Source organism: Cebus imitator, unplaced genomic scaffold (assembly GCF_001604975.1).
Source record: "Cebus imitator isolate Cc_AM_T3 unplaced genomic scaffold, Cebus_imitator-1.0 Scaffold228, whole genome shotgun sequence".
Lineage (NCBI taxonomy): Eukaryota > Metazoa > Chordata > Mammalia > Primates > Cebidae > Cebus > Cebus imitator.
The window spans coordinates 3,939,545-3,958,971 of record NW_016107543.1 but is presented as its reverse complement, the minus strand read 5'-3'; the positions used below and the strand labels follow the sequence as shown (position 1 = coordinate 3,958,971).

Here is a 19,427-nt window from a genome sequence, read left to right as displayed (position 1 = left end):
AAAATTTGCCAGGCCTGCTGAAACTGTTTCATCTTCTTGGAATGTTTCTTCTTTTTTGTCCACTCTGCAAACTCCTTCTCCAAAACCCAGTTAAAATATTTCCTCCTCAGTAATACCTTTCTTGGTAAGCTACCCCATTCATGTATCATTATTTCCTGTCTTGTGCTCATAATTTGACACATTATAGTCTATTTATAATCATTTACTTCGGACATTCCTCCATGTGCAATGCAAATAGCCTGAAGGCATGGGCTACGGCATTTATTCTTGTTATCATGATACTCAGCATGGAGGACGCTGGTTGTAAATGTTTGTTGAGTGAACGAAGCCTTTTTGGTGACGTAGAAGAATGTAGGGTCCTTTCAAAATGTATATATCTTTTGATTTCTAAACAAAGAGATCAGAGTTTCATTTCTGGAAAACAAACTTATTTATATGGTAAGTAACCTGTCCCCAATAAATAACATATGTGGAAAGTTGTGGAAATTAGGATTCCGTTTATAGAATGAGACATGTTTATAGATAACCAGGAATATCGTGTCATCCCATTGTGGAAAGGAAAAGAGAGGGTGAGACAGAGAAATAGGGAACCAAACTCATCCTTTTATAAGGAACCCAACCTTATGATAACAACATTAATCCACTCATGAGGGTGGCATCACCATGACCCAAATATCTCCTGTGAGCATCCCCCCCCCAACACTGCTTGGGAATCAAGTTTCCAGCACATGACCTTTGAAGGACACATTCAAACCATTGCATTCCACCCTTGGCCCCCCAAATCCATGTCCTTCTCATATGCAAAATATATTCAATAGTCCCAAAGTCTTAACTTGTCTAGCATCAACTTAAAAGTCAAAATGTAAATCTAATAGTCTCATCTAAATCTGATATGAGTGAGACTCAAACCAGGACTTATCCTGAGGCAAATTCTCCTCCATACGTGAACCTATTAAAGGAGTTATCTCATTCCAAAATACAACGGTGGGACAGGCATAGGATAGACATACGTATTCCAAAAGGAAGCAACATGAAAGAAAAAAGGGTAACTGGCCCCAGGTGAGTCCGAGAGGGAAAACAGCATTAAATCTTAAGACTGCAGAATAACCTTTGACTCTGTGTGCTGTCTCTTGGACATGCCTGCCATGGGGCAGGGCTGCCTGGGGGTCTTGGTGCTAGGCCCCCAAAGCCCTCAGACAGCCCTGCTCCATCGCTTTGCTGGGCTCAGTCCATGCAGCAACTGTCTGATAGCTCTCTCAGGCTAGTATTGCAGGCTGATAGTTCTACAGTTCTAGGGTCTCAGTGGCTGCTCTGACCCCTAGTTTCCCTGAGCATAGTCCTAGGAGGAGCTCTCTGCAGTGGCTACACCCTGTGGCAGGTGTCAGAAACATCCTTTCATACCTAGGTGGAGAGCACCACGGTCCCACAACTCCTGCAGTCTGTGTATCTACAGTCAGTACTGTGTTAATGCCACCAAGACTCACAGTTTGTGCCCTCTGCAATGGCAGCGCAAGTCTCATCTAAGCCCATTTTAGCCACAACTGGAGCAGCCAAGGGCATTGTGGTAGAATGTGGAGAGTACCAAGCCCTTTCTGACTTCAAGATTCTCATATTTGGAGCCTGTGATGGGAGGGACAGCTTCAAAGATCTCTGAAATGCATTCAGAGTCATTCTCCCATTGATTTGATGAACAGCACCTAGCTTCCTTCTATTCGTATCAATCCTTATATCAAAGCATCGCTTGGCCACATCCTTGCATGCTTTTTCATTCTTTATATGGCCAGGCTGCACATTTTCTACATCTTTACGTTCTGTTTCCTTTTTAATTATGAATTCCATCTTTAAATCATTTCTTTCCTCTTGTATTTTACTGTACACAGTTCAAAGATGCCATGCAGCTCCTTCAACATTTTTCTTAGAAATTTCTTTTCCCCATATACTGTTTCATCTTTCTTGAACTCTGCCTTCCATAAATTCCTCGAACATGAGCATAATTCAATCAAGTCCTTTGTCACTTTGTAACAAGGATGGCCTTTACTCCAGTTTCCAATTCTTGTTCCTCATTTTCATCTGAGATCTCATCAGAATAGCCTCTAGTGTCCATATTTCTCTCAGATTCTTACCATGATCATCTAAATAAACTGTAAGAAGATTCAGACTTTCCCTACAGCTATTCTTTTCTCCCAAGCCCTGACCAGAATCACCCTTAATGCTCTGTTCATGGTATTACTGTAGCCCTTCCCTATCTGTGGATTTACTTTCCACAATTTCAGTTACTTATGGTCAACCATGGTCCTAAAACATTTAATGGAAAATTCCAGAAATAAAAAATTTGTAACTTTTAAATTGCATGCCATTCTGAGTTGTATGATGAAATATCATCAATCCTGCTCTGTCTTGCCTGGGACAAATATCCTGTGTCCACACTGTATACATGACCCACCCTTTAACCCCAGAATAATTGTCTCAGTTACAAGACTGTTGCAGTATTGCAGTGTTTGTATTCAAATAACCATCGTTTTACTTAATAATGGCCCCAAAGTGCAGGCTAGACTAATTTGGTTGGCTTGGACTTTAAAAAATAATATCACTTAATGCTTTCAGCAATAAAAAATAATAAAATCATGTCTTTTGCAGCAACATGGTTGGAACTGGAGGTCATTATCTTAAATGAAACAAATCAGACACAGAAAGACAAATATCACATGTTCTCACACATGAGAGCTACATAATGTGTGCACGTGGATATAGAAAGTGGAATGATAGACCATGGGCACTCAGGAAGCTTAGAGGGTGAGAGAGGGGTTGACAATGAGAAATTACTTAATGGGTACAATTTATGTTACTCAGCTGATGGGCTGATGGATACCCTAAAAGCCCTGACTTGCCAACTATGCAATCTATGCATGTAACAAATTTGCACTTGTACCTCAAAACTTAAAAAATAAAATAAAATAATACAGTGAGTTAGCTTGTCCCCAGTACATTTAATCATAATTAAGCATCGTAGCTAAAGAATGCTCCTAAGTAATAATATGATTCACTTTCAATTAGCACAAAGTACATGCTGGGTTAAATATATCTTCTATAATTACATTTACCTTCCCAGTTTGCCCATGAATTTTTTGGAAGATGTAAATTTTATCTGCCTATGTCCTGAATGATATTGCCTAGGTTTCCTTCTAGGATTTTTATGGTTTTAGGTTTAAGTCTTTAAACCACCTTGAGTTAATTTTTGCATAAGGTGTAAGGAAGGGGTGTAGTTTCAGTTTTCTGCATATGGCTAGCCAGTTTTCCCAACACCATTTATTAAGTAGGGAATCCTTTCCCCATTTCTCATTTTTGTCAGGTTTGTCAAAGATCAGATGGCTGTAGGTGTGTGATGTTATTTCTGAGGCCTCTGTTCTGTTCCGTTGACCTATATATATCTGTTTTGGTACCAGTACCCTGCTGTTTTGGTTACTGTAGCCTTCTAGTACAGTTTAAAGTCAGGTAGCGGAATGCCTTCAGCATTGTTCTTTTTGCTTAGGATTGTCTTGGCTATACAGGCTCTTTTTTGGTTCCATATGAAATTTAAAGTAGCTTTTTTTTTTTCTAATTCTATGAAGAAAGTCAGTGGTAGCTTGATGGGGATAGCATTGAATCTATAAATTACTTTTGGGCAGTATGACCATTTTCACGATATTGATTCTTCCTATCCATGAGCATGGATAACTTTCCCACCATTAGAGATGAGATAACATATTTTCCACCTAGTATAGGAGCAGGTTAATGGCACCCAGGGGTATTCTGCTGATGATGGGCCAGGGTGGATGAAGGCAGTATAGATACAGTTTGTGGGTTGTGCACCCATATGTATTAAAAGGCATGATAATAGCATGCCACAAGCTAAAACTGGTAATATAGGATGGCTACCAGGACAATGTAATGTAGTCTATCTCTTCAGGTAACCAGTGGAATGTGATAGCAATGTAACTGATCTCTTCAGGTAACCAGTGATACGTGACTGTGATGGCAGAGTGACTCTCCATGTGGGGACCTACCCCACCCCTTAGGATGACTGTAGGCATGTGGCATCCACAGTTGGCCTTACTTGCCCTATAACTGGACTGGTAGATGCACCTGGGGGCATCCTCATTTGATAGGACACACTGGGTTCAGTTTAGACACCATTCTTACTAACCGGGAAAGTGTAAAAGCCAGGCACCATCAGAAGCATGCATCCTGGTGGTTTTCCCCTTTGGCCACTTTTGCCATCCCCCTTCCTGCCTCCCAAGTGTTGACAAGAGACGTAGAGCTGCAAGTTGAGGCCCTGGCTAAACATAGGGCTGCAGCCTTTAATGATACCTGCCATGATATTACTCTTCTCACTGAAGAAACTGCCCACATTAGATGCGTTACTTTGCAAAATTGTGTGGCCCAGAACATCTTAACTGTCTATCAGGGCAGAACCTGTATATTAATTAAAACTGAATTTTGTACATATATCTGATTACTCTCACAATATAACACAGGCCATGCTGGCCCCAGAAACCCACATTTCTGCTATAGAATCTTGATCTTATGACCCTGAAACCACATAGTTTAATCAACTCCCAAGCGCTTGGAAAAACTTTCTATATAGTACGATTGTTGTTACAATCATTATTCTTTTTTGTTGTAGTAGTTTGTATTGCTGCTGCAGCATCTGGTTGCAATGTTCCTCTGCATACCCTGGCCCAAAGAAAATCTCAGAGGAATGGTGTGATTAGAATGTAAAGGCTATTCAAGGGTGTGCTGGAGTGGAGGGTATGGCAGACACACCTGGCAGCAATAACTTAACTTGAGCATACCTTGAGAATGAGCCTACAATCAAAGAAGAATGTATGCTTCGAGTTCTGAGCTAAGGATTGGGAGTGGCCAACCTGGAGATCCGTCCCTTATCTATGGAGGACATTTGAATCCCCAGACCCAAGGTTAGAACACAGGTCATACCGGGGTTTGAGGTCCTTGTTTTGGATTCAATGGAGGTTGTTCGGTGGCGGGTTCAAGTGAAAATGCTATATGAACTGGATGTTTTTTAAATATGGTAGCAGTTCGCCTGTCCAGCCACTGCCACTGGATCATTCTTGTATGTAAATTCCCCTAAAAAACCCTGTGTCATGTTAGCTGTCTCCAAGCCTCCTCTCCAGCCTCTCAGACACATTGCCATCCTTATTGGAGTCAATAGGGGTCCAGGACGACAATTTGTCATCTGTGCAAAACATTTCCCTAATTCTCTTCCAGTACCATTTCTAACCTTGTTGCTAAAATGAAAGTTCATTTTTTAAAAAATATTTTTGTTTGATACATATAAACTTAAGAGGTACAAATGCAGCATTGCTACATGGATGTATTGCATAGTGGCATAGGCTTCTACTTTAATACATGTTTTCTTTCCTGTCTAAAAACCATGGTTCACTGAACCCAATAAGCATAAAACTCATAGAAGAGGCTACTTACTGAAGATTGAGGAGACCTTAACCTTCTACCTCATATGGTGACCTCATGTGTGACCTTGGTAAACTCTCAGGACTTCAGCTATAGAGTGAGGGCATAGGCTGACGTATTCTCCACAATCCCTTCCCGGACTCTACAGATGCAATAATTAATTCCAAATAAACTACAAAGATAATAATTGCAGTGCATCCTTGAAGAGGCTTTTACAATCAAGATAGAAGTTGAGTTTGGATTGGAAGGATGAGGAGGGCATTCCAGGTGAGTGATGAGACACCAAAACCAAGGCAGGAAAGCCCAGGTCCTAGTCAGGGGAGAGTGACAACACCAGTGAGCAGGGATCTGCATTCCATGTGGTCCCTCCTCACATGAACAACCACAAACCTGCCTTTAAGTGAGTCATGGAAGGAGCTATCTGTGAAGCAGGTGACTACTGGTCTGCACTAGGATAATGCTATTAACCTGCTACCATCATGCCCATGTGCATTAATAAGGAAAGTCATTGCTTGGGTGGTGGCGATGAGAGTCTTTGAAGACAAGAAATAACATGCTAATTTTAGCGCCAAAGGGCAAAGTGATTAGACACTAATCTAGTTTAGAAAACACATTCTTTTCTTTTTTATGGGTTAGGAATATTTCAAGGGAAAATTAATCAGAATTAAATCCAATGTCTAAATTTGGTAAGGATAAACACTAAAAGACAATGAACGAATATTTGTGGTGTATGTACATGAATACGTATGAGGTGAAGAGTGACCAAAAATACCAGTAGTCAGTGTTAAACCTTCACTTAATTGGCCAGAAGAGGCACAAGAAAAATGACCATGTGTCCAGGGGTCATCATCACCCGGCCAGGGTATATAAAGGGCCCAGAGAGGGAGGAGGACATTCACACCTGAGAACACCCAGCTCCTCTCAACAGCCCACCCCACACCAGCCTCAGACACCACCATGTGCGGCTCCTGCTGCGGACCCATCTTCTCCTCCCTGAGCTGCGGGGGAGGCTGCTGCCAGCCCTGCTGCTGCCAGCCCTGCTGCTGGCGTGACCCCTGCTGCTGCCGCCCCGTGACCTGCCAGACCACCGTGTGCCGCCCCGTGACCTGCGTGCCCCGCTGCACACGCCCCATCTGCGAGCCCTGCCGCCGACCAGTGTGCTGTGACCCCTGCTGCCTGCAAGAAGGCTGCTGCCGCCCCATCACCTGCTGCCCCACGTCGTGCACCTCTGTGGTCTGCAGGCCCTGCTGCTGGTCCACCACCTGCTGCCAGCCTGTGTCAGTGCAGTCCCCTTGCTGCCGGCCCCCCTGCGGCCAGCCTGCCCCTTGCAGCACCACCTGCAGGACTTCCCCCTGCTGCTGAGACCCCACTGTCCCCACAGAACAATACATTGGAGCCTAAACATTGATTTGATATTTTAATAAAGTTAAAAGAAAAATAGATTTTTTTCACAAGGTGACAATAGTTATTTTTACATCTTACCATCTGGATACAGCCTGATATAAACAGGTGTTCATTACCATGCTCAGCCAAATTTTCAGGTGTCTACATCAGCCTTAGTCATCACAGATAGTAAGTTGACCTTTAACAATCCCTGGAGTCATTGGGAGGCTGAGGCAGGTGGATCACGAGGTCAGGAGATGGGAGATGGAGACCAGCCTGGCCAACATGGTGAAACCCCGTCTCTACTTAAAAATACAACACAATTAGCCAGGTGTGGTGGCATGTTCTGTAATCCCAGCTACTCAGGAGGCTGAGGCAGGAGAATCACTTGAACCCAGGAGGGAGAGGTTGCAGTGAGCTGAGATTGCGCCACTGCACTACAGCCTGAGCAACAGACAGAGATTCTGTCTCAAAAAAATAAAAAAGTAAAAAAATGATTAAAAAAAAATCCCTGGAGTGGACTTTGCAAACAAATTCTACAATCTGATGGTTTTTGCTGCTCAAACTGACACCATTGCCAATAAACTAATTTTTCCTGGTATAGCAAATGGTCCTGCTCCCCGATTTGTTCATTAGTGCATGTTTATTAGCGTACACAGATAAGCAAGATTTTGGAATCTGCACAAGGGAACCAAAGGTCAACCTAAGCAAAACTTTATCCATAGAAATCCCATCCATTCAGTCATTCAGGAACTGTTTATCAAGGGACCTCCAATTGACACATGCTGCCTGATTACCGATGAACAAGCTACATGCCTTGCATCCAAGGATCTTATGGTCTAATGGAATAGACAAAAGGAAATACAGTGGAAATGAAGAGAGGTACAAGAAGTGGGAATAGCATATGCCAAGCCCAGAATGGCCACTGGCAGTAAACTGACCAGCACAGCGCGTCTCATCTTCTTGCCACAGTTCCTAGAGTAGCGTTTTTCAAAATGTGGCTCATGCATCATCCACACTAGACTTTCTTGCAATTACCTATTTAGATGCACATTCATAGGCCCCAGATCAAACCTGATGAATCAAAATATCTGGAAGTGGGGCCCAAGACTGTTTATTTCCTATCACTTCCATGTAATTATTTTGCGTATTAGAGTTTCAGGACCATTATTTTCGAGGAAGACCAGGATTTGAGCTTCTTGAGGGCTTAACAAGCATGGCCTGGAAGCCTCCCAGGAACAGTCACTAGAACAAGCAGCAATGAAGACACCCAAAGTTATGAAAAAGGGGTAATAGAGTAATACATCTGAAACAGCACCTACTAAACTGTAATCAGAAGAATCAATTTGGCAGAAAATGAATGTAAATGAATGTGCAAAAAGACAGTATCTTGAGCTTGTCATGGGTGGAATAAAATGACAACAATGACAAAAACAGAGAGACAAAAAAGAAGGGATAAGGGATAAATAAAAAGTGAAGAGGGAAGGCAAGGCAATGAATAAAAAGAAGAGCAAAGAGGAAGATGACGGAGATGACGAGGAAGACAGAAGAGGAAAAGAGAGAGGCACTAGGATTCCTTGTACAAGTATTTGAAGATGTTACAGGAGCGCTAGACTAGTCCTCAGATTACCCACGTGGCTAGGAAGTGTGTGCACATCAGGCAGTCTGCTGCCTGTCCTTTGCCCATCTCTGTAGATCCATGTCTCACTGCTCCCCGCTAAGATTCACTTCAAGCAACACTGACCTTATATTTGTAGTTCCAGATGTTTTGCTTTTCCTCATGTTCTTTCACTTCTCTGTTCTTTCACATACTTCCTCTTCATCTTCACCACCACTTAACTCTAATTCATTTCCATGATTCAATTCAGTCTTCTCCAGTAGTCGTGTCCCAACCCCTGTGTCACACAAACACATGTGCAAATGCATACACACCTGTGCGCTTACACACACACACACACACACACACACACACACACACACACACACACAGAGGTTAGGCGCTCCCAACAAGTTCCAATAGCTTACCTCCCTCCCCATAAGGCATTGTATTGAGATTATATGTATTTTTTGCCTCCAACGAAGGGACCACAGTTTATTTTAGCTTCCAATACTGAGCTCAACATTTAATACATAGCTGGTACTTAATTTCTGTTTGTTTAGTTGTCAAAATAAATTGGAAGAAAATTGTCCTTACCACAAGAATTTTAAAAGGTAGATATTTATTTAAAGCAAAAATTTCATCACTAGTGTAACTTAACCTCTCTGGTTTTCTCATCTGCAAAATGGGAAAAGTGACATTTACCAACGTAGATTGCTGGGGAAGTTAAATAACTTTTACAACTTTTTATGGATGCAAGATGCCTGACACATAGGTAAGTGTCCAGTACCATTCATTTATATTCCTTGTGGTGTGTTTGAACATCACTGTATCAAACAGGCTCAAAAGATATGCTGTCTACTCCATACCAACTCATTGAGAATGAGAACAAATTTGGGGGAGGGTTTTACTAACCACACTTAAACAGTAATTTTTTTCAGGATAGTCCATATCTATTGGCAGAAATAGATTTTCTAATAAACATAATAAAAAAAGCAAAAAAAAAAAAAAAAACCCTACACCACAACAACTTGGCATCAGATTAAGCTGTCTCAGAATGAAAATGATCTTTAAAAATTCATTCTACAAGTCCATAGGAGTGAGTCCCAGATTACAGGATTTATGAATAGGAGTACAGCATCAGGAAAAAGAAGGACTGAGCAAAATATAGGTATTTAATGGTTAGACTCTTCCTTTCACGTTGAACCATCCAAGGGAATTAAACAACTCAAAGCTGTATAATAGACCCCAAAAGATTACTTTGCCTTCTCTGACATTAGGCAGATGAATATCTAAAAAACTCAGATGAGATTCTTTTTGAAATTCTAGCAACAAATTTCATAAGTCCCCTGATCATTTAGTTTTGCTGTCTCTCCCAACTAAACTATTTTCTATTTTCTAATTATATCTAATTAATTATATCCCTCTCTCCGTCTTCCACATTTGTATAGATCTTATAATAAGCTAGCCTCTGAAGAACATCAGACACCAAAATGGACAACTGTCCATTTTACAGTTGAGGAAACCTTGCTAAGGGCAAGTCATTGACTCTGTTAGACAACTGCAAAATGGTGGAGAAAGGATTGGAATCCTTCTTTATCTTCTCCATTCTCCTCCTGCCCTTTCCCAGTCAATCTTCTCCATCCCATCTCTGACTCTTATGATTGGAGGATATTTTTAAGATTATTTCTGAGAACGAAGTCCTTAAGAAATGTATATTCTAATTTCAGAATTTTAATAAATTTCCTAACATCTAGTGGCTCCCAGACTAGTTGCTAAGAAAATACAATTCATAAAAGTATTAAGATGAGGGAATGGCCCACCATCACAAAAGGTCACCAACGCTACATTCTTTTTCAATCCAACTACAAAAATCTCCCAAGTGATTTTCACTGTGCTTAAGATGTAGTTTTTTCCATCCTGGTGATTATGCACTTGCAGAATGTGTGGAACTTGAATAATATGACTGAAAAAGCTCATGTGATAAAGACCAGGGACACACCTCTTGTCCAATAGCTTAGAACTATTCATGTGCTACAGCAAGGGAGACCACATGGCCGAGGACAATGGGGCATCCCCCCAAACAAAGGAGGAGAAATGTTATTATAAAATGTTGAGGAATGGTGGAGTTTTGGTAAAATTACATGATATCGTGTTTTCATGGGCCCAAGGAAAAACAGGGCTGTGTATAAAAAATAATTAACACCAGACCTGGGCTGTGAAACAGACCTAGGGCCTCTTTCACTGGAAGCTACACAGTTGACACAAATGGGGAATGTTGTGTCTGAAAGTCATTTGTCTGAAATCCTGCACCTGGGTTGGGTACTGAGGTTGCTCTTCTGTTCAAATGACTTAGATCCTGTCCAGGCAAGAGTGGAATGCTTCCTTCTTCCTGATGAGGCATGGAAGAGCAAGATTTCTGATACAGCCTATAATTTTAGAAAACAGTATTTCTTAGTGCCGTGTTTTTTTTGTTAACAGAAGCAGTGGATTCACAGACATATTTCTCTTTTTAGTTTAGCATCTCTGTATATGTTCCAGAACAAAGAGCAGTATGCTAAACCATGTATCAAGTGAGTGCTTATTTCACTAAAGGGAATAGAATGTGTAATAACCACTGCTACACGTTGTCTATTTTGAGTGACTCTGAGCTGGAAAAAGACTAGGAGACATCACTAATGTTTCTACTCCACAGAAGACCTGTGGTATTGTTAAAGATTTGCCACTCTTTGATCCGTACAACTTTGGAGGAATTCATTTTATAAATCTTGTCTTCCAAAATCTGTGATGGACTATGATGGATCATAGACTCAATGGCCTTCAAAGATCAGGGATATGGTAGACCAAAGGGTATATTTTTTAAAAGCACAAACAAAACACACCCCAGAGGCAAATTTGTGCTAAAGGGCATCAGCATTCCTCGGACTCTGTTGTCTTTAATCTACCTTCCAACTCTAAATATATTTTCTGTAATCCTATTCGTCTTAGCTATGGTGGGAAAAGACAAAGCTATTTTGTTACTCACCAGCTCCCCTAATTCCCCCGGTTTTTGTTTTGTTTTGTTTCATTTTTTTGGTTTTTTTTTGTTTGTTTGTTTTTTTTGAGACGGAGTCTCACACTGTCACCCAGGTGGAGTGCAATGGGGCGATCTTGGCTCACTGCAACCACACCTCATGGGTTCACGTGATTCTCCTGCCTCAGCTTCCCAAGTAGCCGGGATTACAGGCATGCACCACCATGCCCGACTAATTTTGTGTTTTTAGTACAGACAGGGTTTCACCATTTTGGTCAGGCTGGTCTTGAACTCCCGACCTCAGGTGATCCGCCCGTCTCAGCCTCCCAAAGTGCTGGGATTATAGGCATGAGTCACGGAGCCCAGCCAGGATTTCCTTCTTTTATGACTAGTAATATTCCAGTGTGTATGTGGACTACATGCATGCACCACCACACTTGGTTAATTTTTTATATTTTTAGTTGAGACAAGGTTTCACTATGTTGGCCAGACTGGTCTCCAACTCCTGACCTCATGATCCACCCACCTCGGCCTCTCAAAGTGCTGGGATTACAAGCGTGAGCCACCAGGCCAGGCCTTGTCTTTTTCATAATGACACCTTCCCACGTCATAAGCAAACAAACCCTCAGCCAACAAACTAAAGCAGCTGTGACAGAAAGACAATAGATTCCTTCGTAGATACTATCCACAAATTTTGAAATATGTAATACAAAGTACACACATCAAAGCAAGAAAGCAAGAAATAGCCCAATTTCAGTTTTATTTCTAAGAAGATAATCAGGGAAGGGCTTTTGAAATGGCACAGAATGAATGAAATCCCCGTTTAGTTTGACCTTATTGTTCCCAGAGAAGTTCTTTCCCTTTAATTGCTTTACTTATCTTTATCTTGCCTTACTAAAATTTGTGATTACTATGTAATAGGAAACTATTTGAAAGTTATTTTTCTTTCCTTTCCCTCTTCACCCCCAAACAGTACAGCACCATCTACACAGTAAGTGTCTCATAAGTGTTGAGTTATAAACCAACTCAGGTTACTAAAATAAAATCACGCTAGCAGCTCTGGTGATGATTTTCTTATAAACAAGGTGAGGTACTGTGTCGTTAAACACTGGGCCATTCTTTCCATAGCAGAATCAATACACATCTCCTCTTATGAGCCATTTTGGTTTCTTAGAAATTCTTTCTTGATCTCAGTGCCAATCAGAGACCCAGCCTGTGACTCATGAACATCACAGTCTCATGCTTAAGTCATGGAAGACAGCAAACAAGAGGAAAGTGTGATGGTGGCAACGCTGGATTCTTCAAACTTGCACCTTCTCACATGGTATGGTCTGGAAGGATTGGCTGATGGAAGAGCAATTTTTCTGATGATATAAATCATCAGGTATTCAGTTCAAGGGAAAAAGCAGACAGGTAGAAAACAAAGCAACCTCTGGTGATTTGGGGATTGCTGCCTCAGCAGTTGAATCCAGAGTTCTCATTTCAATGGGCAGCTACAACTCCAGGAAATGACCTCATGTCCTAGGGATCATATCTCCACCTGGCCACGGTATATAAAGGGCCCAGACAGGGAGGAGGACATTCACACCTGAGAACATCCAGCTCCTCTCAACAGCCCACCCCACACCAGCCTCAGACACCACCATGTGCGGCTCCTGCTGCGGACCCACCTTCTCCTCCCTGAGCTGCGGGGGAGGCTGCTGCCAGCCCTGCTGCTGCCAGCCCTGCTGCTGGCGTGACCCCTGCTGCTGCCGCCCCGTGACCTGCCAGACCACCGTGTGCCGCCCCGTGACCTGCGTGCCCCGCTGCACGCGCCCCATCTGCGAGCCCTGCCGCCGCCCAGTGTGCTGCGACCCCTGCCGCCTGCAGGAAGGCTGCTGCCGTCCCATCACCTGCTGCCCCACGTCGTGCACCTCTGTGGTCTGCAGGCCTTGCTGCTGGTCCACCACCTGCTGCCAGCCTGTGTCAGTGCAGTCCCCCTGCTGCCGGCCCCCCTGCGGCCAGCCTGCCCCTTGCAGCACCACCTGCAGGACCTGGTCCACCTCCTGCTGCTGAGACCCCACCTCTCCCGGCAACACACAAAACATTTCCAGGTGCACAGAATCATGCAGACTCCTCCACCCCTTCTGGATCAGATGAGAGACTGCACCTTTGAAGCCTCGCTGATCCTCAACCACTAACTCAACAATAACATCCTATTTATTTCCCCATATAATTATGCAGTTAATCCTGGCCCTCTCTGAAAATCCTCAGAACAATTCTAGCTTTCATCATTTGAACTCCTGGCTTGAAAAAAAAAAAAAAAAAAAAACCGAGTGAGTAATAATCAAAGCTCCTCTTGAATAGAACTCTGTCCCAGTGACTCATCACCCTTTTTTCTACCATTTCAGGCTTCTCAGATGAGATTTTTTTTTCTCTAGGATAATACTATTTGTATGCTGTATTTTTGCATTGTAAAAAAATATATAAAATAAAATTTTATTTCTGGGGAAGCAAACACGTTTCTTTTTATGTATTGTTTATCACTCTTCAAAAGCTCATTTTTAGCTTACATTACAGGATACAGAATCAGAAGAATGAAAGGAAGGATTTTCTAAGGGCCATTTTCGAGTTTTAGAATAGGAACAATTCAGGTGGAAGAGCTATAATTTTAATAGCATTTCAGATAAATCCAATCATCGCATGTGATTCACCTTCATATTTTAAGTTGCAGGTTTTATGGTGATGCTGAGGACATGGTGAGAGTACAGTAAGTCTCTGTAAACATAAACTTGACTCATGAATAAGTCACACACATGATAAGGGGGAGGAAGTCTAAGTTAAGTTACAGCCCCATTTGTTCATCCATGCAGAAAACTGTGCACTGACTGATGTCAGATAGGACCTGGGAATCCCTAGCCACTGTATATCTTATGCTGGAGGAGCCACTATCCCAGCTTCTCCATGGTTCCCAACGGCACCACCAAGGCCCGTTCTACTTCCAGTGGAGTGGCTGCTGCTGAGAAGACAGGGAGAAATGAAGCCTTGGCTGTAATCATCCTAGTTTTGAGCTCCTCATACATACATCTTACCATTTAAACCACACCAGTGCGGTTGAAATGGTGATAACATTAATCCATACTGGGTATATTTTTGATCTTGTTAAAAATGTGTAACTTGGTAAGGAAGGCTAACCACTATCATTTCCATGAGAAATATGTTTTTAGTACCTAGCATCTGATATAAAAGAGGCTTTTTTTTTTGGACTGTTCAGCATGTATTCCTGGGCTTATCTATCTGCCCACTGAGAGAAGGGAGGGAAGGTAAGCTTTGTGAGGGCAGGGATTTTTTTTTTTTTAAATTTTAATTTAAGTCCAGGAGTGCATGTGCAGTTTATTATATAGGTAACTTGTGTGTCACAAGGCTTAGGTATACAAATTATTTCATCACCTAAGTAATAAGCATAGTAACAGATGGCCAGGTGCAGTGGCTCACGGCTGTAATCCCAGCACTTTGGGAAGCTGAGGTGGGTGGATCACTTGAGGTCAGGAATTCAAGACCAGCCTGGCCAACATGGCAAAACCCTGTCTCTACTAAAAATACAAATATTAGCTGGGCATGGTGGCACACCCCTGTAATCCAAGCTACTCAGGAGGCTGAGGCAGGAGAATCACTTAAGCCTAGGAGGCAGAGGCTTCAGTGAGCTGAGATTGCACCACTGCACTCCAGCCTGGGTGACAGAGTGAAATTCTGTCTCAAAACATTAATTAATTTAATTAAAGCATAGTAACAGGTGGTTTTTTGATCCTCACCCTTCTCCCACCATCCACCCTCAAGTAGGCCCCAGTATCTGTTGTTCCCTTCTTTGAGTCCATACATACTCAATGTTTAGCTACCACTTATAAGTGAGAACATGCGGTATTTAGTTTTCTGTATCTGTGTTAGTTCGCTTAGGATAATGGCCTCCAGCTTCATCCACGTTGCTACAAATGACATAACATCCTTTTTTATGGCTGTGTAGTAGTCCGTAATGTATACGTGCCACATTTTCTTTATCCAGTCCACCTTTGATGGTTACTTAGGTTGATCACATATCTTTGTTATTGTGAATAGTGCTGCAATGAACATATGTGTGTATGTGTCTTTATGGAAGAATGATTTCTATTCCTCTGGGTCTATACCCATTAATGGGATTGCTGAGTCAAATGGTAATTCTGTTTTAAATACTTTCAGAAACTGTCAATGGCTGAGCTAACTTACACTGAGGGCCAGGGTCTTGACTGACTTTGTTCACTACTAGATTCCCACTGATCTGCACAATATTTGGCATATTGAGTATAATGAGAAATGATGTATTGAATGATGAATGAATAAGTTCTAAGGGGACTGGTTAGAAGAGAGAAAGACAACATCATTCCATCCCAACTGTCAACTCATGCTGGATGTGCATATTCTTAAAATAAAACAATAAACCAATTCATGAAGAAGGATATTTTTTTCTGAAAATATGGTAAAACTTTCTCAACAAGACTATTATATTCAAAATCTTTACATTTTCAGTATGTGTATAATGCAGTTTTATCTTTGTTAACGATTTGGTAATTAATCAATGAATAGGCTCACAAGTCTGATTTCTTTCTATACATTCTTGATGACTGTTTTTAAAATTTGCTAAGTACATCTGTTTTTCTCCTCTCAGAGTTTTTCTTGTTAGCCTTCTAGAGACCTCCTTATTTACAAGTGTTATCTCGGGATTTCCAGCCCCCTGGAATCTCCTCCCACATAGTGGGAGCTCTCTTTCCCCTCCTGGATTTCCCCTCTGGAGTCCCCTTCCACAGTCTTCATGGAAGTCTTTCTCTCTTCTTTTTCTCTTTCTCTACCTAAATAAAATAATAAAATAACTTTCTGGAAAAAAAAAACTGTTTTCTCAAATGGAGACTGCCTTGTTTCCTCCCAAACCTATCATTATTATTGGATCTCATTTATTTCCACAGTCACCCTATCCTCTGGTTGGCCAGAATGATTGGTGAAGATCTGGGTAAGCCTGTAAGGAACAATGCAAGAAGTGGGATCAATAAGAAGGCTTACACTTGAACTTCGACTTCAGATCTATTAGGTTGGTGCAAAAGTAATTGCAGCTTTTGCCATTGAAAGTAATGCCAAAAACTGCAATTACTTTTTGCACCAACTTAATAAAACAGACTTAGTTGTAAAGGAAAAAGTCAGAACCCAGCAAATTAAGAGGCAAAGACCAAAATATGGTTGAGTGACATAATGTGACTACAAGTTATGGCAGTTTGCAACTATTAAAAATGACAATCGTTTCTATAAGCAGAAATGAACCCCAGCATAGCACACAGGGAGATGTTGAAGACACTGAGATATGGGCCAGATGAGGCCTGGGAACACGTTCAACTGGGATCACTACCTAAGGGTTTTGTTATACTGCAAGATTGCAACCTTCGTCTAGATAGAGTCCTTTGACTGCCTCACCATATTGATAGCTTTGTTCACAGTACCCCATGATTAGGATATGTTTTGACATTTTCAGAAGGCTGAGCAGGAGGTAATTCTTCCCATTCCTGAGGCTATTGGTAAGACATAGAGTCCTTTCAGCTGACTCTAAAAATTAGCCATATCACAAATAACTGTTTTCAAAGTAAATACACTGTAAAAGTTCCTAAATAAAATAGACATTCCCTAATACCTGGAAATATGGTACCTACAATCCATTCTTTAGCTACAATGAGTTCTTCAGCTTTTTGGGCTGACAAATCATGTTCCCGCAGATGTTTCTGGAATGAGTATTGGCTCCAACACTTACTAGGTATATGACCTTGGGGAAGCCACTTATCTGGTTCCTTATGTGTGAAATGAGGAATAAACAATATCTACATCCTAAGAATGTTATGAATATTAGATTAATACATGTATTTTTTAATATGATGCTTGGAACATAGTTAGAACTTAAGGACACTGGCTATCATGAAGATTACAGTGAAATTTACCTTGGTTTGGAAAGATACAACCATAGAAATCAATAAACATGTCTCCAAGACAAAAAAACAAAAACAAAAAAAAATGCAGGATGATGGAAGCCTACTGAAATGCATTCTTGTACCTCCAAAAAGGGGACTGGAAAATTCTTTTATGGAGAAATCCTGACTTTTAAACTATTCCCGTAGTATTATCCTCAACTTGTTTTGCCCAGGAAGCTTAGCAGTGGAAAAGAATGCTGACAACTTAAGGTGCTCACTTCACTTCAACTGCTAGCAAGTAAGCCTCAGAGCATGACAGCTACTTTGTGCTATCAAAACAGCAACTGGCAAAAGCATCATTGAATTATAACAATAATTGGAGACTTTGAAGTTAGGTCATTAAGTTCATATTTGAACCATAAATAGCAAAATATAATTGGGTCTCTGCTAAATGAGGAAAACAAATGGAGTTTTATGTGTCCCTGAGCATCTAAACAATGTCTAGAGAACTTACTAATCTGCTGGTGTTATTTCAGAAAGAATAAGTGAAAACAAGGAAATGACCTCATGTCCTGGGGGTCATCAGCTACCAGCCAGGGTATATAAAGGACCCAGAGAGGGAGGAGGACATTCACACCTGAGAACACCCAGCTCCTCTCAACAGCCCACCCCACACTAGCCTCAGACACCACCATGTGCGGCTCCTGCTGTGGACCCACCTTCTCCTCCCTGAGCTGCGGGGGAGGCTGCTGCCAGCCCTGCTGCTGCCAGCCCTGCTGCTGGCGCGACCCCTGCTGCTGCCGCCCCGTGACCTGCCAGACCACCGTGTGCCGCCCCGTGACCTGCGTGCCCCGCTGCACGCGCCCCATCTGCGAGCCCTGCCGCCGCCCAGTGTGCTGCGACCCCTGCTGCCTGCAGGAAGGCTGCTGCCGCCCCATCACCTGCTGCCCCACGTCGTGCACGTCTGTGGTCTGCAGGCCCTGCTGCTGGTCCACCACCTGCTGCCAGCCTGTGTCAGTGCAGTCCCCCTGCTGCCGGCCCCCCTGCGGCCAGCCTGCCCCTTGCAGCACCACCTGCAGGACCTGGTCCACCTCCTGCTGCTGAGCAGCCCATTTTCATGAAGGGTCCCTCAGTAGATGACCAGGTCCATCTTGCTGCCCCTCAGGGCTTCACTGCAGAACAATACACGTTTCCTTGAGAAGCCCTTCCTCATCTCTTCATACTAGCTCACACTATGCATTGAAGACACCTTTTCAGACCAACTACAGCTGAAGAAAACTCTCTCTTCCTAGGACTCCAGTCTAACTCCCCTATCATGTTGTCTGCTTTCTAATAAACTCAGTACTCCTGGCATAGAAATCATGATCTCTGTGACAGTTCTTTCTGGTAGATTGTCTCGCTTTTTGTCTAGAGATATGCAGAATAATCCCCTTACATAGTTCTCTGAAATAACCTAAGTCTGAGTAGTTTTCTTCTAAGCATTGTAAATGGCATTTATGGAGCACAGCTGAGTGAGGAGACGGTTACAACTATGTCTCTATCATGTGTACAGTCACTTGTGCTCAGAATTTTTCATGTGCTCGAACATCTGAGAAATGTTCTGCAACAAGAAACACTCTGGGAGGCTGCACCTGGGTTGAAACTTACGTTCCCAGCCTGAGGGTGTGTTTACTGATCTGACACGTGCTGGCACATCATAGAGCACCCAGGATGTTAGAGGTCGAAGGAGCGTTAGGCAACTTCTGGTAATTACCTCTGTTTTTGGAGTTAAAGAAAAATGGGTAATGTAAGATTAAATAAGTTACTTAGTAATATAATTATAATCACAAAGGTTCAGAAAAGACCCTGGAGAATGAAAATTTCCTGACATTAGACCTTAAGTCAAACACGTCTTCTTAGTATGGTGAGATACATGTTAATCACAAAATGGTTTTGTATTTTACAACTTTCTTTTACACTTCAATAGCCACACACAGATACACACACACCCTAGGAATACATCTAACCA

At 42.2% G+C, this 19,427-nt stretch overlaps 3 protein-coding genes across 3 annotated transcripts; all 3 read left to right on the top strand.

Annotated features, from left to right (window-relative positions):
• Positions 1–6,379: 6,379 nt before the first annotated feature.
• LOC108281561 (keratin-associated protein 2-1) lies at positions 6,380–6,907 on the top strand. Its single transcript, XM_017497188.2, has one exon. The coding sequence runs from the start codon at positions 6,427–6,429 to the stop codon at positions 6,829–6,831; it is 405 nt and encodes a 134-aa protein (XP_017352677.1). The 5' UTR covers positions 6,380–6,426; the 3' UTR covers positions 6,832–6,907.
• A 6,141-nt stretch (positions 6,908–13,048) lies between these two features.
• On the top strand, positions 13,049–13,959 carry LOC108281578 (keratin-associated protein 2-1-like). The gene has a single exon (XM_017497204.2). It carries the CDS (start codon positions 13,107–13,109, stop codon positions 13,515–13,517), a length of 411 nt encoding a protein of 136 aa, XP_017352693.1. The 5' UTR covers positions 13,049–13,106; the 3' UTR covers positions 13,518–13,959.
• Positions 13,960–18,099: 4,140 nt separating this feature from the next.
• On the top strand, positions 18,100–18,763 carry LOC108281577 (keratin-associated protein 2-1-like). The gene has a single exon (XM_017497203.2). It carries the CDS (start codon positions 18,113–18,115, stop codon positions 18,521–18,523), a length of 411 nt encoding a protein of 136 aa, XP_017352692.1. The 5' UTR covers positions 18,100–18,112; the 3' UTR covers positions 18,524–18,763.
• Positions 18,764–19,427: the final 664 nt, after the last annotated feature.